General features: G+C 37.1%; 1 protein-coding gene across 3 annotated transcripts in view; it reads right to left on the bottom strand.

Annotated features, from left to right (window-relative positions):
* Window positions 1–24,906, bottom strand: part of NUP153 (nucleoporin 153) — a 62,418-nt gene that overhangs the window by 30,578 nt on the left and 6,934 nt on the right. Inside the window, exons 1-11 of one of the 3 annotated variants that reach the window (XM_020893677.2) lie at window positions 21,375–21,432; window positions 17,076–17,298; window positions 11,259–11,507; window positions 10,962–11,101; window positions 10,754–10,882; window positions 8,597–8,713; window positions 8,462–8,506; window positions 8,313–8,369; window positions 5,798–5,944; window positions 3,014–3,066; window positions 2,605–2,731 (exon numbers count right to left, since the gene is read on the bottom strand). In XM_020893677.2, coding sequence (XP_020749336.2) covers window positions 2,605–2,731; window positions 3,014–3,066; window positions 5,798–5,944; window positions 8,313–8,369; window positions 8,462–8,506; window positions 8,597–8,713; window positions 10,754–10,882; window positions 10,962–11,101; window positions 11,259–11,507; window positions 17,076–17,298; window positions 21,375–21,407 — 1,320 coding nt within the window. In that variant the 5' untranslated portion in view covers window positions 21,408–21,432. Of the gene's footprint in view, window positions 1–2,604; window positions 2,732–3,013; window positions 3,067–5,797; window positions 5,945–8,312; window positions 8,370–8,461; window positions 8,507–8,596; window positions 8,714–10,753; window positions 10,883–10,961; window positions 11,102–11,258; window positions 11,508–17,075; window positions 17,299–21,374; window positions 21,433–24,906 lie in introns of those variants that run through there. The other 2 variants (XM_070456181.1, XM_070456182.1) reach the window with 2 other exon arrangements.

Consider the following 24,906-nt stretch of genomic DNA (forward strand, 5'->3'; position numbering starts at 1 on the left):
TAAACTAACACTTCTCAAAGGAAGACATTATGGCTAATAAACACATAAACAAGAACAAAATATTAAGCAAGAGGGAAAGGCAAATTAAAATTACAATGAGACATCGCCACACACAAAGCAGAATGGCTAAAGTTTAAAAGATGACAATCAACTATTGATAAAGATGCCCATCCACGGCTGTTACAATTACTTTGGGGAAAACAGTCTGTCAGTTACTTAAAAAGTTAAACACATATCATATAACCTCAGAACTTCATGTCTATCTTTGCTGTCTACCTAAGACTATCCCAACATTATGTAAATCAGCAGTATTCCAACATAAAATGAAAAGTTTGGGGAAAAAAAACCCACAGGCTAGGCAAACAATTTTGCGCAGCCACTCATTATTAGTATCTGTTTCCTTAGAAATGTGGAGACTGTAGCTTGAGAGTAGAACAGAGCAGGGACAGGTTAGGGGAGGCATCCTGGGATGCAAAACCAGCAGTTGGCAGGAATGGAGAAGGGGGGCCCAGAGAAGGGAGGAGGTGACAAAGGGGGGTTGCTTTTCATAAAGCTCCTTACAGTTAGTAAACCAGATAGTAAAAGTCAACAAATTTTTAATCCCCCTCCAAATGTCTCAAAACAGCAAAGTTATATTAAACACATATCTATCTGCAAGACAGCTAAAACTGAGCTACATAGATCATTCTAAGCTACAGCTGAAGATCTTAGAAACCGTATCTTTAAAAACAGAAACTAAAGGGAAATAAAATTCACAATCTGTCACCTGGTAAACACTAAACCAAGTTAATGCTTTCCTCTTATCAGGATAAACTTTTAAGAACGTGGGGCCACACATTTTACTAAGAAATATAAAAGCTTTTCTAAAGAACTACCTAATCCTTTATTAATCAGATACTCACTTTGTTATGTATACACGGCAAGGCAAATAACTCATTTTCTAAATGTAGTGAATCAAATCTATATAAAGAGTTTTAAGCAGAAAAGAAAAATTTGCTAAGTACAAAATTTTATATGCTACATGATCAACTTTATTTTTAAGATGGTGTAATGCAGTAATACATTCCCTCCCTTCCCCACACTCTAGCGGAGCAACAAGTAGAACCTAAGGGCAAAGAGTCTCAAAACTGGTAACTGAGCCAAGGTCGCCAGCATGATCTCAAATATCAGAACCCAACAGGCATATGGCAGAAAGCCCAACTGCCAAAGTTAAGCTTCTGATAAGTCAGAGAGGCACAAGCGCAGGACTCTTATACTGGAAAAGGGGAGATTTAAAAAAAAAAAAAAATCATGAAAAACACAAACCTCTCACTCTAATTAAGACTGCAAAACAGAATACCAATAGATAGGAAGGAAACACACACACAGAGCAATTTCAATCAAAACATTAGTATCTTTTTCTTTTTTTTCCAAAACATTCATTTCAGTCAACAGAAACTGTTACAGAAGACCTCCTATTTAAAAGCCTAAAAACATACTCCTAATTCTCATGGGTCAGTGAGAAAGTCACAAATACAATTGCAATTAGAAAAAGCACAAATGAAAGTACAATGTAAATAACTTCAATGATTCAGCTAGGCTGAAACTGATTTACAGAAGACTGAAATGGACCCATATGCAACTCAATGTAGTTATAACGAAAATACACAGTGCAACCTAGACAGAAAAGTTAATTTAACCAATCTTCAGTTAGTCCTTATCATTTTCAAACTTTCATGTTCAGAATACATAAAGAATTCTTCCCAGTAAAAGAAATAACCCAGAGGAAAAAAATGGATCAACAGAAAACGCAAAATGGCCAAGAAACTCACAAAAAGATGTCTCCTCATCCTAGTAAAGAAGGAAATGCAAATTAAAAATCCAATGGTACACCACTTCACATTCATAACATTAATAAAAATTAAAAAGAAAAAAAAACCAAGTACTGGTAAAAATAAAGGAAAACCAGATCTACCTGTTAGGTGGAAGCATTAAACTGTAAAACTACCCTGAAGAGCAATAAGGCAAGATTCGTATCGTCCCCTACAATCCAACAATTCCATTCCTAGATAAGTAGCCTGGAGAAAGTACTGCATGTGTGCTGGGGGAGATGTGCATATATGCTCACACTGGTGTGTATCGCAATCAACCCAAATGCACCCTGCAGAATGGGCTGTGCTGAGTCTTCATACTGGATAAATATAGAACAGGGAAAACCTGCTATTTTCCCCAAGACTGATAAATTTCACAAATAATAAGGAAAAGAACCATGAGACAAACACATCATGTTTCAGGAATGGGCAAAACCTAACTACATAATAGTATTTCAAGGGTCAAATAATTTCAATTGCAATAGTTTTATGGCTTTAGACTAGTTATACCCATGAAGTTTAAGGTATTAGATTAGGTCACAGTGAAGATATTTTAAAAAGCCTGATAGTTTAAAACACACACACACTTTTAAGGAACTGTTTCAATGGCAGATAATTCCTATGGTGGGTCTCCCCAAACCTCATCCCTCCAAGGGACCTCCAGATGTCCCCTCATTACCTCATCAAAACGTGTAATAATAAACTTCAAGGTATCAGGATACTTCAAAATACATGTTAAAGAGCATAACCTTACCTCCTTCTCTTGAGGTTTAGATGCCACAACACGTGTTCTCTCTCGCCTCATCTTGCCACCTCCACCACCTACTCCAGGAGATAAACCATTGGCTGCAGACATACTGAAATTTGGATAAGAAAAGCCACTAGGCAAAGAAAAAGAAAATTAAAACAAATGATATATTACTCTGGTCCATAACTTGTTAATACTAAAAAATTAGAAAAATTTAAAAAAAAAAAAAGATCTGCCAACAATTAAGAAAATAAATGTTCAGCTGAATGTGATTTTAAAAGCTCACAGATTTCTATGTGTAGATTTCTATGTGTAGTTTCTATTTCTTTAAACTTCTTAATCTTCAAGGCAGATACAAATCAAATATAGGCCTTACAAAAAATATAAAGAAGCTTCACTATAAAGATGACATTACCTTTCTTGTTGCTCTCTATTTTGTCCTGGTGTTGCATTCTTTTCATAATCAGTCTAAAAAAAAGAACATAACATATTTACATAGCTGCTTATTTAATTTTAACACCACCCTTCTATCTGTGAACTTTAATATTTGGAGTCAGGAATTTGACAGTTGTTTAGTTAATGAATTTTAAAATCTGCAACTTATACCCTGTCACCTGAATGATGACCAAGAGTTACAGTGTGGTTATATACAAACTGATAATAAGCACAACTGTCTTTTAAACAAAACTGTAGCATACAAATTTAAAACACGTGTGCAATCAAATGTCCATTGACGGTCCTTTTAAAATGATTCTCTGCAACTTAAGGAGTTCTTCCATCTAAAGGAACCAGGGTTCCTTGGAGAAATGGCTGATTTCAGGGCTGGGGCTGAAAAATAAGCCTGGGTTGTTTTATAATATCAAAAAGCAACTAAGTGCTTGAAAAATGATGTGAAAATATTAAAAGGACATGAACCGGTTCAAAGGCCAAATATGGGACAGTGAAAATCAAAATAAATAATACTAGTAAAAGATTACAATCTTATCAAGTTTAAGAATTCACACTGACTTAAACAAATAAATACATAGAGAAATACATAAATAGAGAAAACTTCCTACAGTAGGAAACCAACTTCATAAAGGTAGAAGAAATAGAATTAGAAAATCACCATTTGGCATCTACAAATAAAAAGATTCAGGCAAATATCATCAAAACTACTAACAGTGGTGGGTAAAAAGGATATTTATCCTCTTAAAGTTATCTTATTAGTTATAAAAGGTACAATACTAGCAACTTCATAGTGAAGAAATCCCATTGACACCACCTAAACTGTGCCAGTGTGGGACAAACTGGCAGAAAGTACGCTGTAATATGATACTGAGAAGAGTTCAGAATTCGTTCTGTGGTATTACTACCAAAAGTGCCTAACCAGAATCTAATCATGAGCAAACAAACATCCTTGTACTCCTTCAGAAATATCAATGTTATGAAATACCAAAAAACAACCCCCCCCCCAAAACCAAAACACCTGCTCTAGACTAAAGGAGATAAAGAGATTTGACAAATGTAAGACATGATCTTCCATTTTTGTTCTTTTGGGACAACCGGCATCTTAACAAAATTTGCAATTATCAGTACTGTACTGATGTTAAGTTTCTTTCTGGTTTGGGTAACTTCTTCAGGCATGTGAGGGAATTTCTTGTTTGTAGAAACTCAGAAAAAGATAAAGGAAATGTAGTAAAATGTGGAATTCTTAAGATTTTTCCTGCAAGTCCAAAATTATATTCAAATTATTTTTTTGAATTATATTCAAGTTATTTTTTAAAGTCTGATAAAGCAAATATGACAAAATGTTAAAGACTGGTGAGTCAAGTTAAAGGAAATGGGTAAATACTGTACTATTCTCTCAATTTGTTTGAAATTTTTCAAGAAATTGAGTTGTCATAAAAGACTCAATGAACTTAAACCAACAAAGGCACAAATAGGAAGATGTTTTATAAATGGAAAAAGAACACACTTTAGTTAAATGACACAGGAAAACAGACAGACCCAGGATATGAAACAAAGTAGAAGACAAATGATCTGGCCTTTTCAAATACCAATGTACCTAGCAATTCTATTCCAAGGTATAAGACCCAAGAGAAACGAATATCGATGTCCACAAAAAAACCGGCACTTGTATAAAAGTTCATTGCAGTATTATTCATTGCAGTGAAAAAGTGAAAAGAACCCAAATGTCCCTCAACTGATGAATGGATAAACAAAACCGCTACATCTAAACAATGAAGTATTATTCAGCAATAAAAAGGATGCTCTGGTATGAGGTGAACCTAAAAACATTATGCTAAGTGAAATAAGCCAAACACTAATAACTACTTATTTTAAGATTTCATGTATATGAAATGTACAGATAAGTAAATCTAAAGAGAAAGATAAGTGGCTGCCTCGAGCTGGAGGTGGAGGGGTGGGAAGTGACTACTAATAGATATGAGATGTGGGGGAGGGGATGATGAGAATGTTCAAAAACTGACTAGTGACACATTTGAACAACTAAATACACTGAATCCACTGAGCTATAAACTTTAAGGTGAATGGCAAGGTATGAGAATTATATCTCAATAAAGAAGTTATATAAAAATAAAAACAGTGGGGTGAGGGTAAGATTTGAGGACTAGAAAGACAAAACCAAAAGTAATATACTTGTTTGGATACCGGCTCAAAAAAGCAGCTATAGGGAATTCCCTGGCTGTCCAGTGGTTAGGACTCAGTACTTTTACTGCCAGAGCCCCAGGGCTCAATCCCTGGTTGGGGAATTAAGATCACACAAGCTGAGCAGTGGCAAAAAAGCAGCAGCTATAAACAACATACGAATTAGATTATTAGGTAATATTAAGAAGGAACTGACAGTAACTTTCTTAAACATGGAAACATTGGAGATATTAGTGTATCATACAGTATACCAAAGTACTCTGGGTGAACAGTCATGATATGAGAAATTTTGAAATAGTTCAACAACACAGACAAAACACAAATAAAGCTAGTGTGGCAAAATTATTTAATATAAACAAAGCTTGCTAGTAAACACTAATTCAGGATATGACCAAGGTGCCAACCATTAAAAGCCATACCAATTCATAATCACTAATTCATAAACTTTACACATTATCTAGTTGCTAGATTGCAATAGTAAATTATTTGTACTTTATGTGTTCTTACTCATTTTAATCAATACTCAAAGTGAAAATAAACACATACTCACACTGTACTTTTTATCTATTCTTTGATTAGTCTTCCTTAATTCACCAGATGGGGTCAAAGATGGTTTAAAATAAACAGTTCGATTTGCTGCTATGGAAACTGGCTTTGGGATCATGAGTCTCTGAACAGGGGGGTACTGACAGTCCACCTTACAGAGAGGCAGAAATCAAAGACAAACTTTTATTTTCATATACCAGCCACGTATATCTAAAAAGTATCTGACAATAGCTAATATAACCTATGAGTACGTAGTTCTAGAGAAATATACAGTGCGTGCAAACCCACACTAAGAGGAAAAACTAAAAGTAAACGAATGTGTATTAACACTTATATTATTAATTTATGTAAAGACTAATTTAGACATATACCTATATATACATATACTTTCAAAATGGTTTCACCGACTATTTTATTCTAAACTTAATGACTTTTCACACACATGTGACACACACAAGGAAACTTCTGCAGAGCATTTTGAATAAAATACGCTTTTACAGGATGAATTTCAAATATATGAACCAAAATTGATTTTGCCACATTTTCCCCAAATTACTATCTATTATTTTCTTCAGTTATAAATATTTAACTAGCTATGAAAACTTTAATTGCTCACATTTTAAATGTGAGCAAATCTCTTCAAGTAAATTTTCCTCCATTGTTATTTAAAAACCAAGTCTTTACAATTTAAGTCTAATTAGTAAAGCACAGTGAAGAATTCCAAATCTTAAGATGAACTGACTTTGTTATCAGAACACAAGTGTTATGTCAACGTCTTTTGGTACACTGAAACACAGCAAAACTCCAGTTGGTGTGAGATGACTACAAAGCCAAGGGTTTCTACTTTGTCCAAAGATTATGATACTATGAATACAGTCCTTTCACCCAGCAGCAGCTGTGAACAACGCTGGTTTCCAGGGCAAAGCCTCCATCTAGTCACTAGCTCTTCCCTAAATCCTCATCACAAATGTGAGCCTATAATTCAATGAGAAAGTCTATTTTGTAGACTGTTTTGATTACAACTGTGAAACCTGAACAATACTGTATCCTGGCCTTTATATTTCCTAGCATTCGCTACCAAAATTTTACTGAAACTACTATTGTTATTGTTCACTTGTTAAGTTGTGTCAGACTCTTGCAACCCCATCAACTGATACTATACTCAATCACTAAGAAAATTTTTGTTGATGAGAACTTCTCTTATGACACAATTTTTAAAATTTTACTTCTTTTTAAACAATCTGATATAAATGAGTCACAGAAAAGCAGATAACTTAATCCCATCACAGCAGCCAATAATGAATTCCCTCTTGCCTTTTACAAATGTCTGAAAGGGAAAGTCTCACTCATGTCCGACTCTGCGACCCCATGGACTATACAGTCTACGGAAGTCTCCAGGCCAGAATACTGGAGTGGGTAGCCTTTCCCTTCTGCAGGGGATCTTTCCAACCCAGGGATCAAACCCAGATCTCCCACATTGCAGGAGGATTCTTTATCAGCTGAGCCATAAGGTAACACTAAAAATTGAGAAACAATGCTATCCCAAGAAAGAATTCAATTAAGGTTTCTTTTCTCCATCAGAACTGCAGTAAAATAACTGTCATTTACCAATATCTCAAACAGAGTTTCTCCAGTTAATTCAGAGACTATGACAGTTTTAATCCATCACTCCTGGGGGACCTGGAGGTGTGATAAGTGCTCTATGAGGAAGGGTGCGGGAGTCTGCTCCCCCTTAAGGGCACTTAGCCATAAATGTAACTGACAGAAATCACACCTCTTGAAACGTAACTATCAAGCATTTTTATTTCCCACAGTAAAACCCCAAACTAACTTTAACCAAATAGAATGTGATAAAAAGGGTTATCACAATATAACTATTTTATTTTTCATTAGCTCTGCTGTCTTGGATGACTGATGGAAGAAGATATGCAAACTGGAAATCCTATCACACATAACTGATTTGACATAATGTTTACGAAGAAAATTTACAAAGTAACTATATTCGATGAGAACTTTAGCTCACTGAACTGCTAATTAAAGATGTCAAGCTCTGTTCACGCCTATCTTCATTCATCAAAAGGTAAGAATTACTCATAAAGACTGCCAGAAATACACAAAAGAGTTAACTAGTAAGAACCTACTGTACAGCACAGGGAACCCAAGACTATGTGACAACCTATATGGGAAAAGATCCTAAAAAGAGAGTGGATACATGTGTATGCATAACTGATTCACTCTGCTGTATGCCTGAAACTAACACAATATTGTATATCAACTATAAAAAACAAGACCACCAGGATACTGAAACTGGAAATGCCAAAACACAATCAATATATACTATCTACTACATATACAGCATGTGCTAAGGCCTTCACAAGAAACTGCAAAATCCAAGTTTTAAAAAAAAAATCCATTTTTTCAAACATGTTCCCTAACAACCATCAACTAAAGCCAATTTGTGTATTTAAAAATAAATACAAAACTGCCAGTACCTTAGATAAATGTTAAAGAAGGCTTACCTTTTCCCTTTTGGCCTGAAAGTCTGTGGTGGTATCCACCCCACTCCTGTCAAGAGGCTAAAGAAATAAAATACCATTAGAATGGACGGGAAACTGAAAAATATGACATCACCAACATGTGAAAATGCAAGATTTAAAAGTCAACTTACAGAATTCAGTGGAGAAGAAAAAACAGATGGAATTCTTTTCGCATCCTGTAAATGTTGAAATAGCGAAATTAAGATTTCTCACTAAGCTTAAATTTTGCTATACTCCTGAATTTAACTGTGATTTAAAAAACTTACCGCTAGAGGACTTGACATCTTCTCTAAGGACTGCAATATCCTTCGAGCTGTTGAACTAGTCACACCATAGGACTGTGCGTTGGGTTGCTTAGCTTTCATCTGTCTTCTGACTGGTGCCTATAATGTAAACCTTGAGTTATTTACTGGAACTTTATACTCCAAAGCCCAAATTTCAGAGAATGAAAATCCCGACCAAACAGAATTTTATGTGCAAAGTGAAAAAGAATTAACTGTTAACAGCAACTTGTCATTGGGTGCCATCATTAAGCTCACATTCAACTTTTTTCCTTTATGCCTTAATTGAAAAATTCAATTCTCTGAATCCTGTGAAGGGCGAGGGAGGTTTGGAGGACACAGAGTACCTGATTTCAGGACTTACTACAAAGATACAGTAATCAAGACAAAAGCAGTGTTGACAGAAGGACACATACAGACACACGTCAAAAGAATAGAAAGTCCAGAAATAGTATACGGTCAATTCATTTTCAAAAAAAAGTGCAAATACAATTCAATGGATAAAGTACAATCTTATCAACAAACAGTATGTACTAGAAAAAATGGACATTCATTTGTTTAAAAGAATGAATCTTGATCCACACTTCATACTACACATAAAAATTTTAAACTCAAAATGAATCAAAGGTCTAAATTAAAATCTAAAACTATAAACCTTTTAAAAGAAAAAGAAGAAAATCTCTGTGACCTTGGGTTGGGTAGAAATTTCTAGACATGACACCAAAGGCATGAACCATAAAAGGAGAAAAAAAAAAAACCCTGATATGCTGAATGTCATCACAAGTAAAAATTTCTCTTGACGAAGAATGTTAAGACAAGCCAGAGGATGGGAGAAAACATTTGCAAAACATAATCTAATAAAGGACACACACCCTGAACAAGGGATTCTCAAAACTCATTAACAAGAAACAAAATCTTATCTAAAAATGAGCAAAAGGGCAGACTAAATTGTCAAAGGGGATTAACAGGTGTACACTTCCAGATATAAAATAAGTCACAAGGATGTAATGTACACATCAGGAATATAGTCAACAATATTTTAACAACTTTGTATGGCAATGCATAGTAACTGGTCTTGTGGTTATTTCATAATGTATAAAAACATCAAATCACTATGTTGCATACCTAAAACTAATATTTCATATTATAACTCAATAAAAAAATTCAGATTTTTCTTAATGGGCAATAACATTTGTACACATACTTCATCCCAGATATACTGATGGTAAATAAGCACCAACATCATTAGGTCATTAGGGAAATGCAAAACCACAGTAAGCTGGAATAATCACTACATGCCTATAAAAAATTGATGACAAGTGCTGACCATATGGTGAGAACACAAAGGGATAGCACCCACTTTGGAAAACACTTCGGTGGTTTATTATAAAATTAATGTATATACTATGTGACTCAGCAGTCCAACTTCTAGGAATATACCCAAGAGAAGAGAAAATTAATGTTCATAGCAGTGTTATTCACAATGGACAAAAATTAGAAATAATTCAAGCATCCTTTTACTCATGAGCAGATAAGCAAACTGTATTATAACTCTGCAATAAAAATCAATTAAGTATTGGTATATGCAAACAGACTGATCTGCATAATGCATAGCTGCATTACGCTAAGTAGAATAAGCCATATTCAAAAAAATACATAGTGTATGATTAAAGTTATGACATCCTGGGGGAAAAAACAAAACTACAGAAAAAGAAAAGAGATACTGATTGCCAAGAGGTGGAAGTACAAAGAAGGCTTGTCTACAGAGTTGCACAAGGTAATGTCTTGGTATGATGGAAATGTTTATTCAGTATTTTGAGTGCAGAAGTGGTTATTCAACTGTATGTGTTTAGTTAAAATACAAATACTGTGATAAGGGTAAATTTTACTATATGTTACTTACACCTCAGTTTTTCAAAAAAGGAACTAACTACCATACTTTCTAAAACACACACACACACAAATAATGGATAAAATGTTCACTTTGGTCCAAAATAATAATATAGTTCCTAAATGAAAAGAATGTAACCCACAGTTTTATCATTTCACCAAAGAATAAATGGACCAAAACTTTTTCTGAGTGACAATAGTTACTTATTATTTAAAAGAAAAAAAGGTATAAGCCCTTCTATTCAAACTGACCTGATACAGTGTGTTTCGTAGTTTAGACTGTCTTACAGCAGCTGCTGCCCCACCATATGTTGTTTTTCCAGGGTAAAAAGGAGAATCTCCAAGTTGACTTGTTTTAAAAATTGAAGAGTTCCCAAGTGACTGCACAGAAACATAACGATAAATTATAAGACAAGCACTCAAAACTAATGTGGTTAAATCAAATCAAATTAGGACTCACAGGAGAAAGTGCTCCAAAGGCAGACAAGTTGAATGCTGGTTTTTTTGAACTGGTGGCAGTGTGCTGTGAGAGTGAATGAGAACGTTCAGCCTCTGGGGACCACAGAGGTGGCACCGAAGTGTTCTTTGAAACAGCTATATCTGAAATAAAAATATGCAATGCACAGTGCTAACACTAATAACAAGGCCAATGTTTTTATAAATAGAAAATGAAAATGACAGCCAAGTTAGAAAAAAATTATCCCATGAAATTTATTTCCAAATACCAAAATTATATACTACCAAATGCTAAGAATACCTTTATCAGAAGCTCTTGAAGAAAAACCACTGGTGGTTGAGATGTTATCATCATCATGCTGAGAGGTAGAATCTTTAATTTCCTTTACGAGGGAAAATCCAGAACTGCCGATGGGAAATGCCGAAGATGTGGAGGGCTGACAGTGTAACGCAGGAGAGTCCAACATGGAGAAATTCAGATGGCTCCGATGAAGAGAAGGCCTTGTTAACACATCTGGGTAATTTGAAGCGGTGCTAGTTGTTGACGGTTCTAAAGAGAACAGCAACAACATTATTAACACTGAGTTTAGAAAAGCAACATACCATCAAAGTAAAAGTGTTTGCTTCAAGAAAATATACTATATAATAAATATAACTTCAATTCAAAACACTGAAGCCTCCTGTGATAAGCCCAATTTAAGATATTCTTTAGCCAAGCAAGGTTTCAACTAACTGAAATTAACTTGCTTAATCTACTGTCAAAATACACTTTAGTGACCAAATATACTTGTAAACAAATTTGGCATGGTAGCAAAATAGAAAATAAACATGCAAAAATCAGTTTTGTTTCTATACACTAACAATGAAAAATAAGAAAATTATTCCATAAACAGCAGCATCAAAAAGAATAAAACACTCAGGAATTGACTAAGGAAGTGAAAGAACCTGCATGATGAAAACTACAAAACATGGCTGAAAGAAATTTAAGATGTAAATAAAGGGAAAAACATCCCATGTGCTTAGATTGAAAGACCTAAAATTCTTAAAATGTCTATACTATCCAAAGTGATCTGCAGAGTCAATGCAATTCCTTTAAAAAACCCAATGACCCTTTTTTGATGAAACAGAAAAAAAATCCATCCTAAAATTCCTATCGAATCTCAATGGACCCCTAATAACCAAAATAATCCTGAAAAACAACAATAAGAATGGAGATGTCACATTTCCTGATTTAAAAAAATTATACAAAACAGCAATCAAAGGCATGGTGCTGGCATAAAGACAGACATGTAGACCAATAGGACAGAACAGAGAGCCCAGACATAAACCTTTGCATACACGGTCAAATGATCCCAAATGATCCCTGACAGAGCGCCAACACCAGTCAGTGGAATCGCTTCTTCAATAAATAATTTTGGGAAAACTGGATATCCACAGGCAAAAGAAGGAAACTGGACCCTTTCCTACACCATACACAGAAATAAACACTAAATGGATTAAAGATCTAAACATAAGACTCCAAAATATAAAGTTTATAGAAAAAAAAAGAAAAGCTTTAAGATGCTGATCTTGGCAATGATTTCTCAGATATGACAGGCAACAAGAGAAAAAAAAGACATGTGGGACTGTATCAAACTGAAATACTTTTGTGCAGTAAGACACGATAATCAGGAGTGAAAAGGCAACGTAAGGAATAATAGAAAATAGAAATAAAAATAAAATTAGAAAATGTTTGCAAATCATACATATGATAAGGTGTTAATACCCAGAACATAAAAGGACTCCTACAACAATAAATCAAATTATCTGATTAAAAACTGGGCAAAGGACTTGAACAGACTCTTGTCCAAAGATGATACCCAGTCAACAAACATATGGAAAGATTCTCAACATTTCTAAACAGAGAAATGCATATCAAAACCAGCGAGATACTACTTCACACTCCTAAGGACAGCTACTATCAGAAAAAATTAAAACCAGAATCAGCACATGATCCAACAACTCCACTTCTGGGTATATATCCAAAAGAAGTGAAAGCAGAGTCTCAAAGAGATGTGTACAATCATGTTCCTAACAGCATTATTCACAAGAGCCAAAGCTGGAAGAAACCTAAGTGTCCATTAACAGATGAATGAATAATGTGGTAAATACAATGAATGTTATTGTTGTAAAAAGGAAATAAATTCCGATACATACAGCAGTGCGAATGAACTCTGAAGACATTCTGCTAACTGAGATGTCAGTCGCTGGAGGAAAAATATTTATGATTATACTCATTTGAAGCATGCAGTCAAAGTCATAGCAAAAGTACAATGGTGTCTCCCAGGGGCTGAGGGAAAGGGAGCGGGAAATTAGTGTTTAATGCAATAACTTCTTACCCAGTTTGCTCAAGTTAAGGGAGAAACTGGCAGGAGCTTCGAAATCTACTGGTATTGGCACTTACATCTATTGGTATCTAAAGATTATCATATTTCAATTTCTCCACAGTCAGGATTCATATACACATAGGCTGAAATGGTTCTTAAAGCATCAAGTATTCTAATTTTGTAGTAGATCCTAAAAGTGCTTTTACTGACCCATTCTCTCACCCCTGCAGCAGTTTATCCCATAGGATATTTTCTAGATATTGGCAGACATCTATTCAATCTAGAATATACAGAAGCCATAGAGAAAAAGCAATCTAGTATGATACACTTCTACTGGAAGGCATGCTGCTAACAGCAATGCCAGTTTTTTAGGTTTATATAGCTTCCTTACCCTCTAAACCAGGCCCAATAAAGGACACATTTGGGGATAGTAAGACTAAATTAGGTCATGTCATCTACAGATTCACATCAACCATAAATGCTCAGTTTCTAAGAGGACACCTATGACATCACACTATTAATCAGCCAGTATAGTCTACAACTTCAATCCACGGCTGACCAGCATGTTAGATGCACCATAATGGGCTTCCCCCTCAGAGGTCTGAACTCTCACTGAATCAGTAATAATCTATCCTGTACATTATTTGAGGTTCCTCACCGATTAATGCCATTAACCGAGTAAAAGAAATCTAGACACCTAATGGCTCACCATCATTAAAACACGCAATACAAGGAGGTACATAAAAGCAGAAAGCTGCAGACAACAGATATGAAAGAGGCTACAGATTCTGTAACTGTTCGTACTGCACTGTGCTATTTGAAGGATGTACAATATTCTCCTGCTCCAGTTACTATTAATATGAGTTACACTTGTAATTAGTAAGCAATATGCAGGACTGTTACCTCTAAATTATTTTAAGCTTTCAATACTTTTACACTACTTTAAGAGCAAGTATGTCTAAGTTGTTTTGAGAATGCACTGTCAAATTTAAGAATGTTTCACAGAGTAAACAAAGTGATTTAGATCGTTATCGAATAAGATCTACATTGATCACACAGAGTTATCAATTGATACTGTAGTCACACATTATGTGACTGTAAGTACTGAATACTTTGAGAAAGACGGAGGCAGACTGTCAGACGAGAACTGTCTCGAACTTACAGATTTTACGACAGGAGCAGGAGTCAGCTCTAAGACAAGACAGAGGGAAAATGCCAAGTTTTTGAAGTTAGTATCAAAAGCTGCTCACAATTTGCTTCTAAATCAGAGGAGTTCGAGTGAGAAGGTGAGTGAACAGATGTGGAAACAAGGAAAACAAAGTCAGCCATAAGTTGGCTGTCCTTGAAACTGGCTAACAGGTCCAAGGGGTTTAATGTACTATCCACCTCCTTCCTTTTGTAGTTTGAAAATTTCCACAATAATTTAAATTTAGAAATTATTCACAAAGGTGTGTGTACTATATATATATACACACACACACATATATATATATAATAGAAAGCTACTGTGTAAACTTAATAACATAATGAATAAAATCCAAGTGGAAATAAACCTTGGCAGACCACTGCCATCATTTCAACAAAAGTACAAACACACAAAAAGGAACCTCACAGCTGTACAATGAGACACTCCATTTATCTCACACCTAAACTGAATTATTCAAGTTAGTTAATCCCCACAAGCATTAGGATGGAAAAAGCTTCAGTCACGGTAGATATATTCTGGTGCACACTACAAGTCTCTAGTCAAAAGAGAGAAGTTGGGGTCCCAGTCGATGTCAGAAGCAGTCACCCTAGAGACCTACCAAGTAAAACCTCCAGATGATTGCTGCAAGTATATTAGAAAGAGATCTTGAAAAGTAGAGCTACTAAAACTCCCTAAGTTACTCTAATAAAAAAGACTAAGCCGAAATGAGTATCACTAAGAAAACTTAAGAGAATCCCTCTTTGAGCCCATTTTACTCTCACTAGATTTCACTAAAAGCAAATCAGGCAGGAAAATAAGTTACTAGGTATACCAAAATTAATAGGCACATATTCACATCAATTACTGAGGCAAGACAAGATTTAAGTTATCAAAAAAATTGCTGTAATTGGAAGTCAAAACATGCGGTGAAAGAAAAAACTATATAAACTGAAAAGAAATGTATACTTGAGAGATAAAGTGGACCTCAAAAATTTTAAATTTTTGTGCTTCAAAGGACACATCAAGAAGCTAAAATGGGAGAAAAATGTTTGCAAGTCATACAGAGATAAGAGACTTATATCCAGAATATGTCAAGACCTCTTTCAATTCAATTATAAAAAGAAAAATAACCTGTGAAAAATGGAAAAGGGGGATTTGAATAGCCCATTTCTCCAAAGATATATAAATGGTCAGTAAGCACACAAAAAGATGCTCATTATTAGTGATCAGGGAGATGCAAATCAAAATCACGAAGAGATACCACTTCACATCTACCAGAAGAGCTATATTTAAAAAAAACAAAGAAGTATTTGTAAAGATACTGCATTCTTCACACACTGCCAGGGTAAAGAAATTGCATTCCTCACACCCCACCGGTGGGAAGGTAAGATGGTGTAGTCATTTTAGAAAAACCGTTTTTTCCTCAAAATGTTCAACTACCAGATGACCCAGCAATTCTACTCCTAGGTACCTACCCAGGAGAAAACACAATCCAAGAAACCACCTGCACAGGAATACTTTAAAAAGCAGTGTTCTCAATACTCCAAAAGTAGAAACCACCCAAATGTGCATCAACTGGTAAATGGATAAATAAAATGTAGTTTATCCAAGCCATGAAATATTATCTGGCAATAAAAAGGAAGTTCTGATACATGCCATGACATGGATGAACCTTGAAACCATCATGTTAAGTGCAAGAAGCCAGTTACAACAGATCACATATTTTATGATTCCATCTATATCAAATGTCAGTCTAGACAAATCTACAGATACAGACTGGTGGTTGCCTGGGGCTGGAGGGGTAGGGATGAGCAGTGACTACTAATGGGTATAGGATTTTAGGGGGATGGGGTAGGGAAGGATGGCAATTAAAATGTTCTAAAATCGACTGTGGTGACTGAACAACTCTGTATATACTAAAAATCACTGAACTATACACTTTAAATGGGTGAACCCTTTGTTACGTGACGTACATCTCACTAAAGCTATACAAAATACATAAAGTGCAATGACAGAGTAAAAGTCCCAAATATGCCACATTCACGGGTTACCTGAAGCTATTAAATATTTGCAAACCTCACAAAACGCCTTAAGTAAATCCAAAACGCATTTAAAACAGGGCCGCTCACTGTAAGATTAAGGAAACAGCCCAGCTGAGTGGGACGGGAGCCACCACACCCAAATCCACGTGCTGTGGGGGGCCTTACCACACTGCTCTCTTAGTTCCAGGACCCATTCACACTCACTCTCTTCAAAACCACTTATGAGGGTACAGAGGGGAACAGATTATCTTGACCAAAATCACACAACTAACAATTGGTGGTATGAAAATTCAAACCCAATGTCTAACAGCAGAGCTGGTGCTCAACTGATACAGTATTTTAACCTCCCTTAATGAACAGAAAACTGCTAAATTAAAAAGATGCCAATTTGAAGGTGATCATCAGCCTCCAACATGGCTTCTGTACTACACAATTAGATTTACCACAGCTAGGCAATATAAAAATATTTTAGATTAAGGCATGAAAGCCTATCATTTAAAACAAAATATCCACATTCTATTTACCTTCTGTATTACTGCCTGTAGGCTCAGGAGTGATTCTCCCATCATGAATGTTCGCACTCTCCTCATCGGAGTATACATGGTCATCTTCCCTATTTTCTGGCCACTGCGGCACCTCTCTTGTGTCAGTTGAGCAGCTACATACATCTTCATTCCTGCTGAAGTATCTCTGTAGCCATCCAGGCACAATATTCTTAACAGATTCTGTAACCCTGCTAAGAATGCCCTGTTGAAGAGGAAAACATGGAAGACAGTTTAGAAATTTATCTTTTAAAATAAGTACCCATATACAGAAAGTCATACTAAGCAAAACATAACTATTTCCAACAAAGTTTCCTAAATTTAGTTACTTGAGTTAACAATGACATAATGCATTTTACAAATTCTATAGACTTCATGAAATTCCTACTTTTTTCTTTCTTCTACATGCATGTGTCCATGAGCCAATACTCCAACAGGCTTTCAACTAAACAATATAAATTTTAGATTTAGTAGTAAGATACGCACTAAAATGCTATAATCCCAGACAAAAGGTAGCCATCTTGATCCCAGCATATTAAAGCAAGAGAAATACCTTCAACAGCTTCCTCAAGCAAATATTTTACTGTACATTCTTTAACAACAAAAATTTAGACAAATAAAAAGGCAGTAAAACAACAAATTCAACATAAAAAAATCTAAGACTTTCATTGATAGTAAAAGTTTGTTATATTAAATGTTGCCTAAAAACCAAGAATTTTATTACAGCAACTTTTAAAGGGAGAAAAAGATGTGGTACAACAACTATCAGCATTATTAATGTTCATTATCAGACACTGTTCTCAGCAGTTGATACATATTATTCAATTTACTCCTCACAACAATTTTATAAAACTGCTTTTAACAGTGCCACTTGACGAATGAAGAAGAATAATGAAGTAATGTGCCCAAGGTACAAACACAACTGCTGTGGAATATCTAGCATAGACTCGGGGGTCAGTAGGCTGTACTAGGATTTACTCTAGGTAAGATAAGAACAACATCCTTTCCTACCATCACTCGATACAAATTATAATGAAGTACAAATGAAATAATGTGAAAGCACTTCACAATTTACTAAATATTAACAGAAACACACACTGATAATTTCATTACCAATGAGCAAAAAAGTCAGCAGAAACAAACTGGGGTGAGGTAACCAGTTTCAGGCAATAAAGTTAAGGTAGGATACATAAAGGTTGAAAGCAAACCCAAGACAAAGAGGACTTGAAAAATCCTGTCAATAGAAAAGATGGAAGAGACTTCTGATATAGGCACTTGGACAGTATCTTCTGATTATCTGAAAAGGTGTAGGTAACAACTAGGAAATAAAGCAATTATTTTTGCTCCAAACAGAATTTTTGAACAGATCTGTAATGTAAAATCTCTAGCAACACATGAAGCCAACAGTCATGGAATACTATTGAGAAACACAAATTCACTGCTCCCCTTTTCTATGCTAGTGTTACACAGTACTAGCTTTTCTGGCAAAGATTTTATACCTACTCCAAGATTTAGTATTTATAAAAACACATTTATTATTTTGCTGTTTATATTTAAATATTAATTTACTCCCCCATATTCCAAAATTCTTGAAAGTGCTTTCAAGATATAAATTTTCAAAAAGGCATACTTTTAAAAATACATGCACCTACGTATTTATCTGGCTGCACTGGGTCTTAGTTGTGGCATGAGGACCTAGTGACCCAACCAGGGACTGAACCTGGGCCCCCTCACTGGCAAGATGGGAGTCCTCAGCCACTGGACCACCAGGCAAGGACCCAAATGTTGCGGTCCTTTAAAGGACCGGAACCTGGTGGTCTGCAGTGGACAATAAGAAAACAAAAGAGAGAAAGAGGCTGATTTTCCCCGGGTTACGCAGAGAACCAATAAAGCCCTGAACAGGGCTTGTACTGCTCACCAAGGCACAGGGCGTCCTCTCGAGGAGGTCTTGAAAGCCCAGGCAGGAAAGTGAGCTTGGCAGGTTTCCACGCTCCAGAGAAGAATTAGCCGAAGTGGGGGGTGAGGGAGGGAGGGAGGGAGAGAGAGAAAGAACGACAAGGGGACCCAAGTCTCTAGTGGAACAAAGGTGCTTTAATGATCTTTGTGTGGGTATACATAGGCTGTAGTACAAGGAATTTCTTTTGACAATGATAAAGATAAGAAAACCAGACTACAGCAACCGTTACCAAGGAAACAGGGAATTAACAATGGTCATAAGGTCAGAAGACAATCCATACCTCAAGAAAGTGGGTCGTGACTAGGCGGTTTTGTAGTAAGGAAGAAGTTTACCAAAGGAAATCCATGCATGCGTTTCATCCCGTGACCTCAGCCCTGGGAGCAGCGTGCCGCCCCACTCGTTCCTGTTACCCGGAACTGATAAGGAGCAGAGGGTTTATGGGAGACAAAAAACAGCACACAGGAATTCTTCTGTTAAACATTCCCTGACACCCAAAAGGCATACCTGATATGAAGCATTATAGGAAAAATTCATGTAATATGTAAAATAAGCCTTGCGTAAACTCCCTCTAAGGTGTTTAGCTACTAAAAGTATTATGAGATTCCTGTGATCTCTACTCACCTAAGGAGGCAAGCACAGCACAAATTAAATTAACACCATTCTTAACCAAAGGTCACTGATGTGCCAGCATTAGGGAACCTGCCTGCCAATGCAAGAGACGTAAGGGAGGCAGGTTCCATCCCTGGGTTGGGAAGATCCCCTGGAGGAGGGCATGGCAATCCACTCAGTATTTTTGCCTGGAGAATCTCACAGAGGGCTATACAGTCCATAGGGTCACAAAGAGTAGGACACAACTGAAGTGACTTAACATGCACACATGTGTAGGTATTGTTGAGAATAAATCAGTAAAAATTCAACAGTCAAAATAGATATTAAAAGCTCACACACTGAAACTCATGAATTTTGCTTGCAAACTCTCTTTTCTCTAAACTAAAATGTAAGCAATTTATTTAACCACAGCACAGAGCAGCTTAGTATAATATTACAGTGAGAGAGAGAGGAGATACTAGCACGATTAGAAAGAAATACTCCCCATACTTCAATATCCCTCTACAGGGTAAATGACCCTAAGTCATCAAGAAAATCAAGAAAAGTTACAGTAAGCTCAGTAAACCCTAATTCAGTAAACCCTAAAACAGGTAGGGCTCACCTGTTTTAACAAACCCTCACAAGTGATTCTGATGTATGCTATATTTTGAGAACCACCAATCTAGTTAAAGAGATTAGGAAATTAAACACATTTCAGGAAATCACAATACAATTACCTCTACAAGAGGTGAATAAAATTGCGTATACTTAAATCTTAATATTCCATTACCGTGATAAAGCGTATGTGGGGCACTAGTCAGACACTAATTAAAATATATCAGAACAGGAAGCCACCAACCAGAAAAACAAGGCTTAGAGTAGACAGCGCTGAGTACAATGTGGCTCACAGAACTACTTCCTGCGCATCTCCCAACTGGAGCCGTGACTCTCACCTGTCCTGTTACTTAACGGTTTTCTATCTGGCTGTGTTAGTCGCTCAGTCACGTCCAACTCTTGTGACCCCATGGACTATTAGCCCGCTAGGCTCCTCGTCCATGGAATGCTCCAGGCAAGAATACTGGAGTGGGCTGCCATTTCCTTCTCCAGGGGATCTTCCCAACCCAGGGATTGAACCCGGGTCTCCAGCATTGCAGGCAGATTCTTTACTCTCTGAGCCACCAGGAAAGCCACCAGGAAGTTTATTTCTCTTAATAAACAGTTCTTTCTACACAATAAAATCTACCAAATCACAAATTTGATTCTGTACCAGTCCTCACTTGCCCTTGCCTGACACCATCTCCAATAATTGTCTCAACAAAGTGGCTCATGAGAAATTCTAGAGATCATTAGCTATCAGAGGATGGAAGGAAAGTGAAGTCTCTCTTCCTGGGCTCTCTCGGCTCAAACACCCCATCTTTAAAACTACAGCTCCAGCCAGCCAGCCCTTGTTCCACATCAGTTACATGGTTTCTTCCCTTTATCTGTCCAGTCCTAGGGGAGGTGGCAGCTTCCCACCACTGCTAGCCTCTGGGCATCCTATGTATTCCTTTAACCACCAGCATTTATCTCTGAGCAGACTCTTATAAGAAATTTCAGCTGGAGTTAACTGTTTTTTGCTGGGTCCTTAACTGATACAGCAATGTGCTTTCGTTAAATTTGTTTTCTAATTAACATGAAAATTAAAGTCAGCCAGTTCATTGGATTTATCTTCTTTAGCAACAATGGAACACATGTACCATATTCGGTGAAACACATTTTTTTGGCAGCATGCTGGTATCTCAGTTCCCAGTCAAAGTGAAAGTCGCTCAGTCGTATCCAACTCTTTGTGACCTCATGGACTACATAGTCCATGGAATTCTCCAGGCCAGAATACTGGAATGGGTAGCCTTTCCCTTCTCCAGGGGAATCTTCCCAACCCAGGGATCGAACCCTGGTCTCCCACATTGCAGGCAGATTCTTTACCAGCTGAGCCACCAGGGAAGCCCTCAGTTCCCAGACCAGGGATCAAACCTGGAGCACCGGCAGTGAAAGCACCAAGCCCTAACCAGGAGGCCACCAGGGATGCCCCAGGAAGCACTTATTACCCAGAAGTTACATCCAACTTTTATCTCTGTAAAACAGTACATAAATGGACCAGGAAAGAGGCTTATCCTGATGAATATTTCAAAATCTTATCTAACAGAGATAAAAGCAAACACTGTCTTACTTCATTTGATTAATTTAATCAATACTTACTGATCATACACTACAGGTCAGGCAAGAACACTGGGGATAAAGCAGGGAACAAGTCCCTGCCCTCTTGGAACTGAGACTCTAAGTTAGGGAGACAAACACGTGTCACATGTAACACAGGACACGGTGATTTGGTGCTACGGACAACAATACAGCAGGAAAGCAAAACAGGGCAGCTGTGTTATACAGGCAAAGACCTGGGAAAAGTGAGGAGGCGCCTTGCGCATTTCTGGCAGAGAAGTATTACAGACTTAGGAAACAAAAAGTGCAAAGACCCAAATGTAGATGTGCCCTTGGCACATGCTATCCAAGCTTCTAGAAACCTTGGTAACAAATGCTTAATCTAATAGACTTGAAATAACTACTTAAATCCCTCGAAATTCCCCTTTGATCATATGGGTGTGTGTGTGCACGCACGAGTGTGTGTGTGAGAGAGAGAATCCGTGTGTAACCTTTTGTTCCAAAACCGAAAACAGTGGTCCTCAAACTGGAAGTCTTCAGACCAGCAGCCTCTATGTCACCTAAGATCACGTTAGAAATGGAAATCTGTTTTAACAAGCTCTTGAGGTGATTCTTATGCAAATTAAATTTGAAGAACACTGTACTAAAATCATCTAAAAACTCAATTACAGGTTTCCCAGCTAAGGCCAATATAAACATAACCGTGAGAATAAGCTTAACAACAAAATTAAACCATTTCTGACATTATCTCAAATGCCATGCCACTTATACCAATTTTCAAATCTATCTACTTTATAGTATGAATTCTGAAAATCAAACATAGAAAAGAAGTAAAACATAAAAAAGCATACTTCTGAATCTATTTTATTCCCAGTTAAAGACAACTTCTGCTTTATTGACTACGCCAAAGCCTTTGACTGTGCGGATCATGACATACTGCAGAAAATTCTTAAGAGATGGGAATATCAGACCACCTTTGTTCTCTCCTGAGAAATCTGTAAGCAGGTCAAGAAGCAACTGTTAGAACCAGAGATGGAACAATGGACTGGTTCCAAATCGGAAAAGGACGACGTCAAAGCTGTATCTTGTCACCCTACTTATTTAACTTATATGCAGAGTACATCATGAGAAATGCCAGGCTGGGCGAAGCACAAGCTGGAATCAAGATTACCGGGAGAAATATCAATAACCTCAGATATGCAGATGACACCACCCTTATAGCAGAAAACAAAGAGGAACTGAAGAGCCTCTTGATGAAAGTGAAAGAGTAGAGTGAAAAAGCTGGCTTAAAACTCAACATTCAAAAAACCTAAGATCACAGCATCTGGTCCCATCACTTCATGGCAAATAGATGCAGAAACAATGGAAACAGTGAGAGACTTTATTTTTTGGGGTTCCAAAATCACTGCAGGTGGTGACTGCAGCCATGAAATCAAAAGAGGCCTGCTCCTTGAAAGAAAAGCTATGACCAAGCTAGACAGCATATTAAAAAGCAGAGACATTACTTTGCCAACAAAGGTCCGTCTAGTCAAAACTATGATTTTTCTAGTAGTCACATAGGGATGTGAGAGCTGGACCATAAAGGTGGCTGAGCGCTGAAGAATTGATGATTTTGAACTGTGGTTTTGGAGAAGACTCTTGCAAGTCCCTCAGACTGCAAGGAGAGCAACCAGTCAATCCTAAAGGAAATCAGTCCTGAATAGTCACTGGAAGGACTGATGACGAAGCTGAAGCTTCAACACTTTGGCCAACTGATGATAAGAACTGACTCACTGGAAAAGACCCTGATGCTGGGAAAGACTGAAGGCAGGAGAAGGGGATGACAGAGGATGAGATGGTTGGATGGCATCACTGACTCAATGGACATGATTTGAGCAAGCTTTGGGAGCTGGCGATGGACAGGGAGGCCTGGCGTGCTGCAGACCATGGGGTCGCAAAGTGGGACACGACTGAGTGACTGAACTGAACTGAAAGACTTAACACATTTATTTATAGTAAAGAATCTACTACCGGATACTCCAAGTTTAAAGAACAGCTCCTGCACTGCTGGTGGACTCTTCAGTGTCTGAGCCGCCAAGGAAGCCCTGGAGAACTGTGAGGGAAAAGAAAGCTGACCACGCAGAGAACAAGGCAGACAGAGAGTGAGAAACCCTCTCTACCATACAGGTTTGGAGAAGCACTTCCTTGGCTGCCAATTTTTATGAATTTCAGGCACTAATAGAAAGCAGGGAAAAAAAGGAGAGCTAGAAAAGGGGAAAAATTGTTTTCTTACCAAAGGTTTCTTTGACTCTATTACCAATTAAGGGCCTTTTTATTGAGATAAAGGCTATTATTTCAAGAGTTATTTAGATAAGACGTTTCAGGTCTTTCCAGGAATGGGGCAAATCAGCTTCCTGTATGGAACCAGGAGAAAGAACGTTTTGTGATATTCTTTTTTTTTTTTTGGCCATGCAGCCTGAGTTCTTAGTTCCCTGACCAGGGATCAAATCCATGACCTCCTCAGTGAAAGCTCAGAATCCTAACCACTGGACAGCCAGGGAATTCCCTGCATTGTGATATTAAACACAAACAACCTAACCTTCAGGGGGAAACAGAGGTACATGGAGTAAAGGTCTGCTAAGCAGTGAATACTCAAGCCCAACTTTACCAGAGTAGCTTCCTCTCCACTTTCTGAGGCTTCATTGGCTTGATGTAGTTTTCTTAAAGAAAAGCTTCTCTGATCCCCCAACTCTAGGACCATCACTCACTCACATGCACCAATAGTGTCCTGTACTTCCTACGTGAAGGGGATCTGTCAAGTGGGATGGTGATGACAATCTCTCACCTCCGCTACAGGACCAGCTCTGTGAAGGCAGCAACAGGTCTATACAGTGCAGATTAGCTGCTGCATGATTTTGGTTTATCTACGGGTGCAATAATCAACCAACTTCTTATTCCCACATGGGATATGCTGTGGCAAGTTTCTAAAAAAAGGGACATCAGTAATCCTAGAATTCAAAAAATAAATAATACATTTGCTTGGTATAACAGTTTCAGTTTAAATATTTTCATTGCCACACTAATAGCCCTTCCTCC

This window comes from Odocoileus virginianus, chromosome 27, assembly GCF_023699985.2.
Source record: "Odocoileus virginianus isolate 20LAN1187 ecotype Illinois chromosome 27, Ovbor_1.2, whole genome shotgun sequence".
Lineage (NCBI taxonomy): Eukaryota > Metazoa > Chordata > Mammalia > Artiodactyla > Cervidae > Odocoileus > Odocoileus virginianus.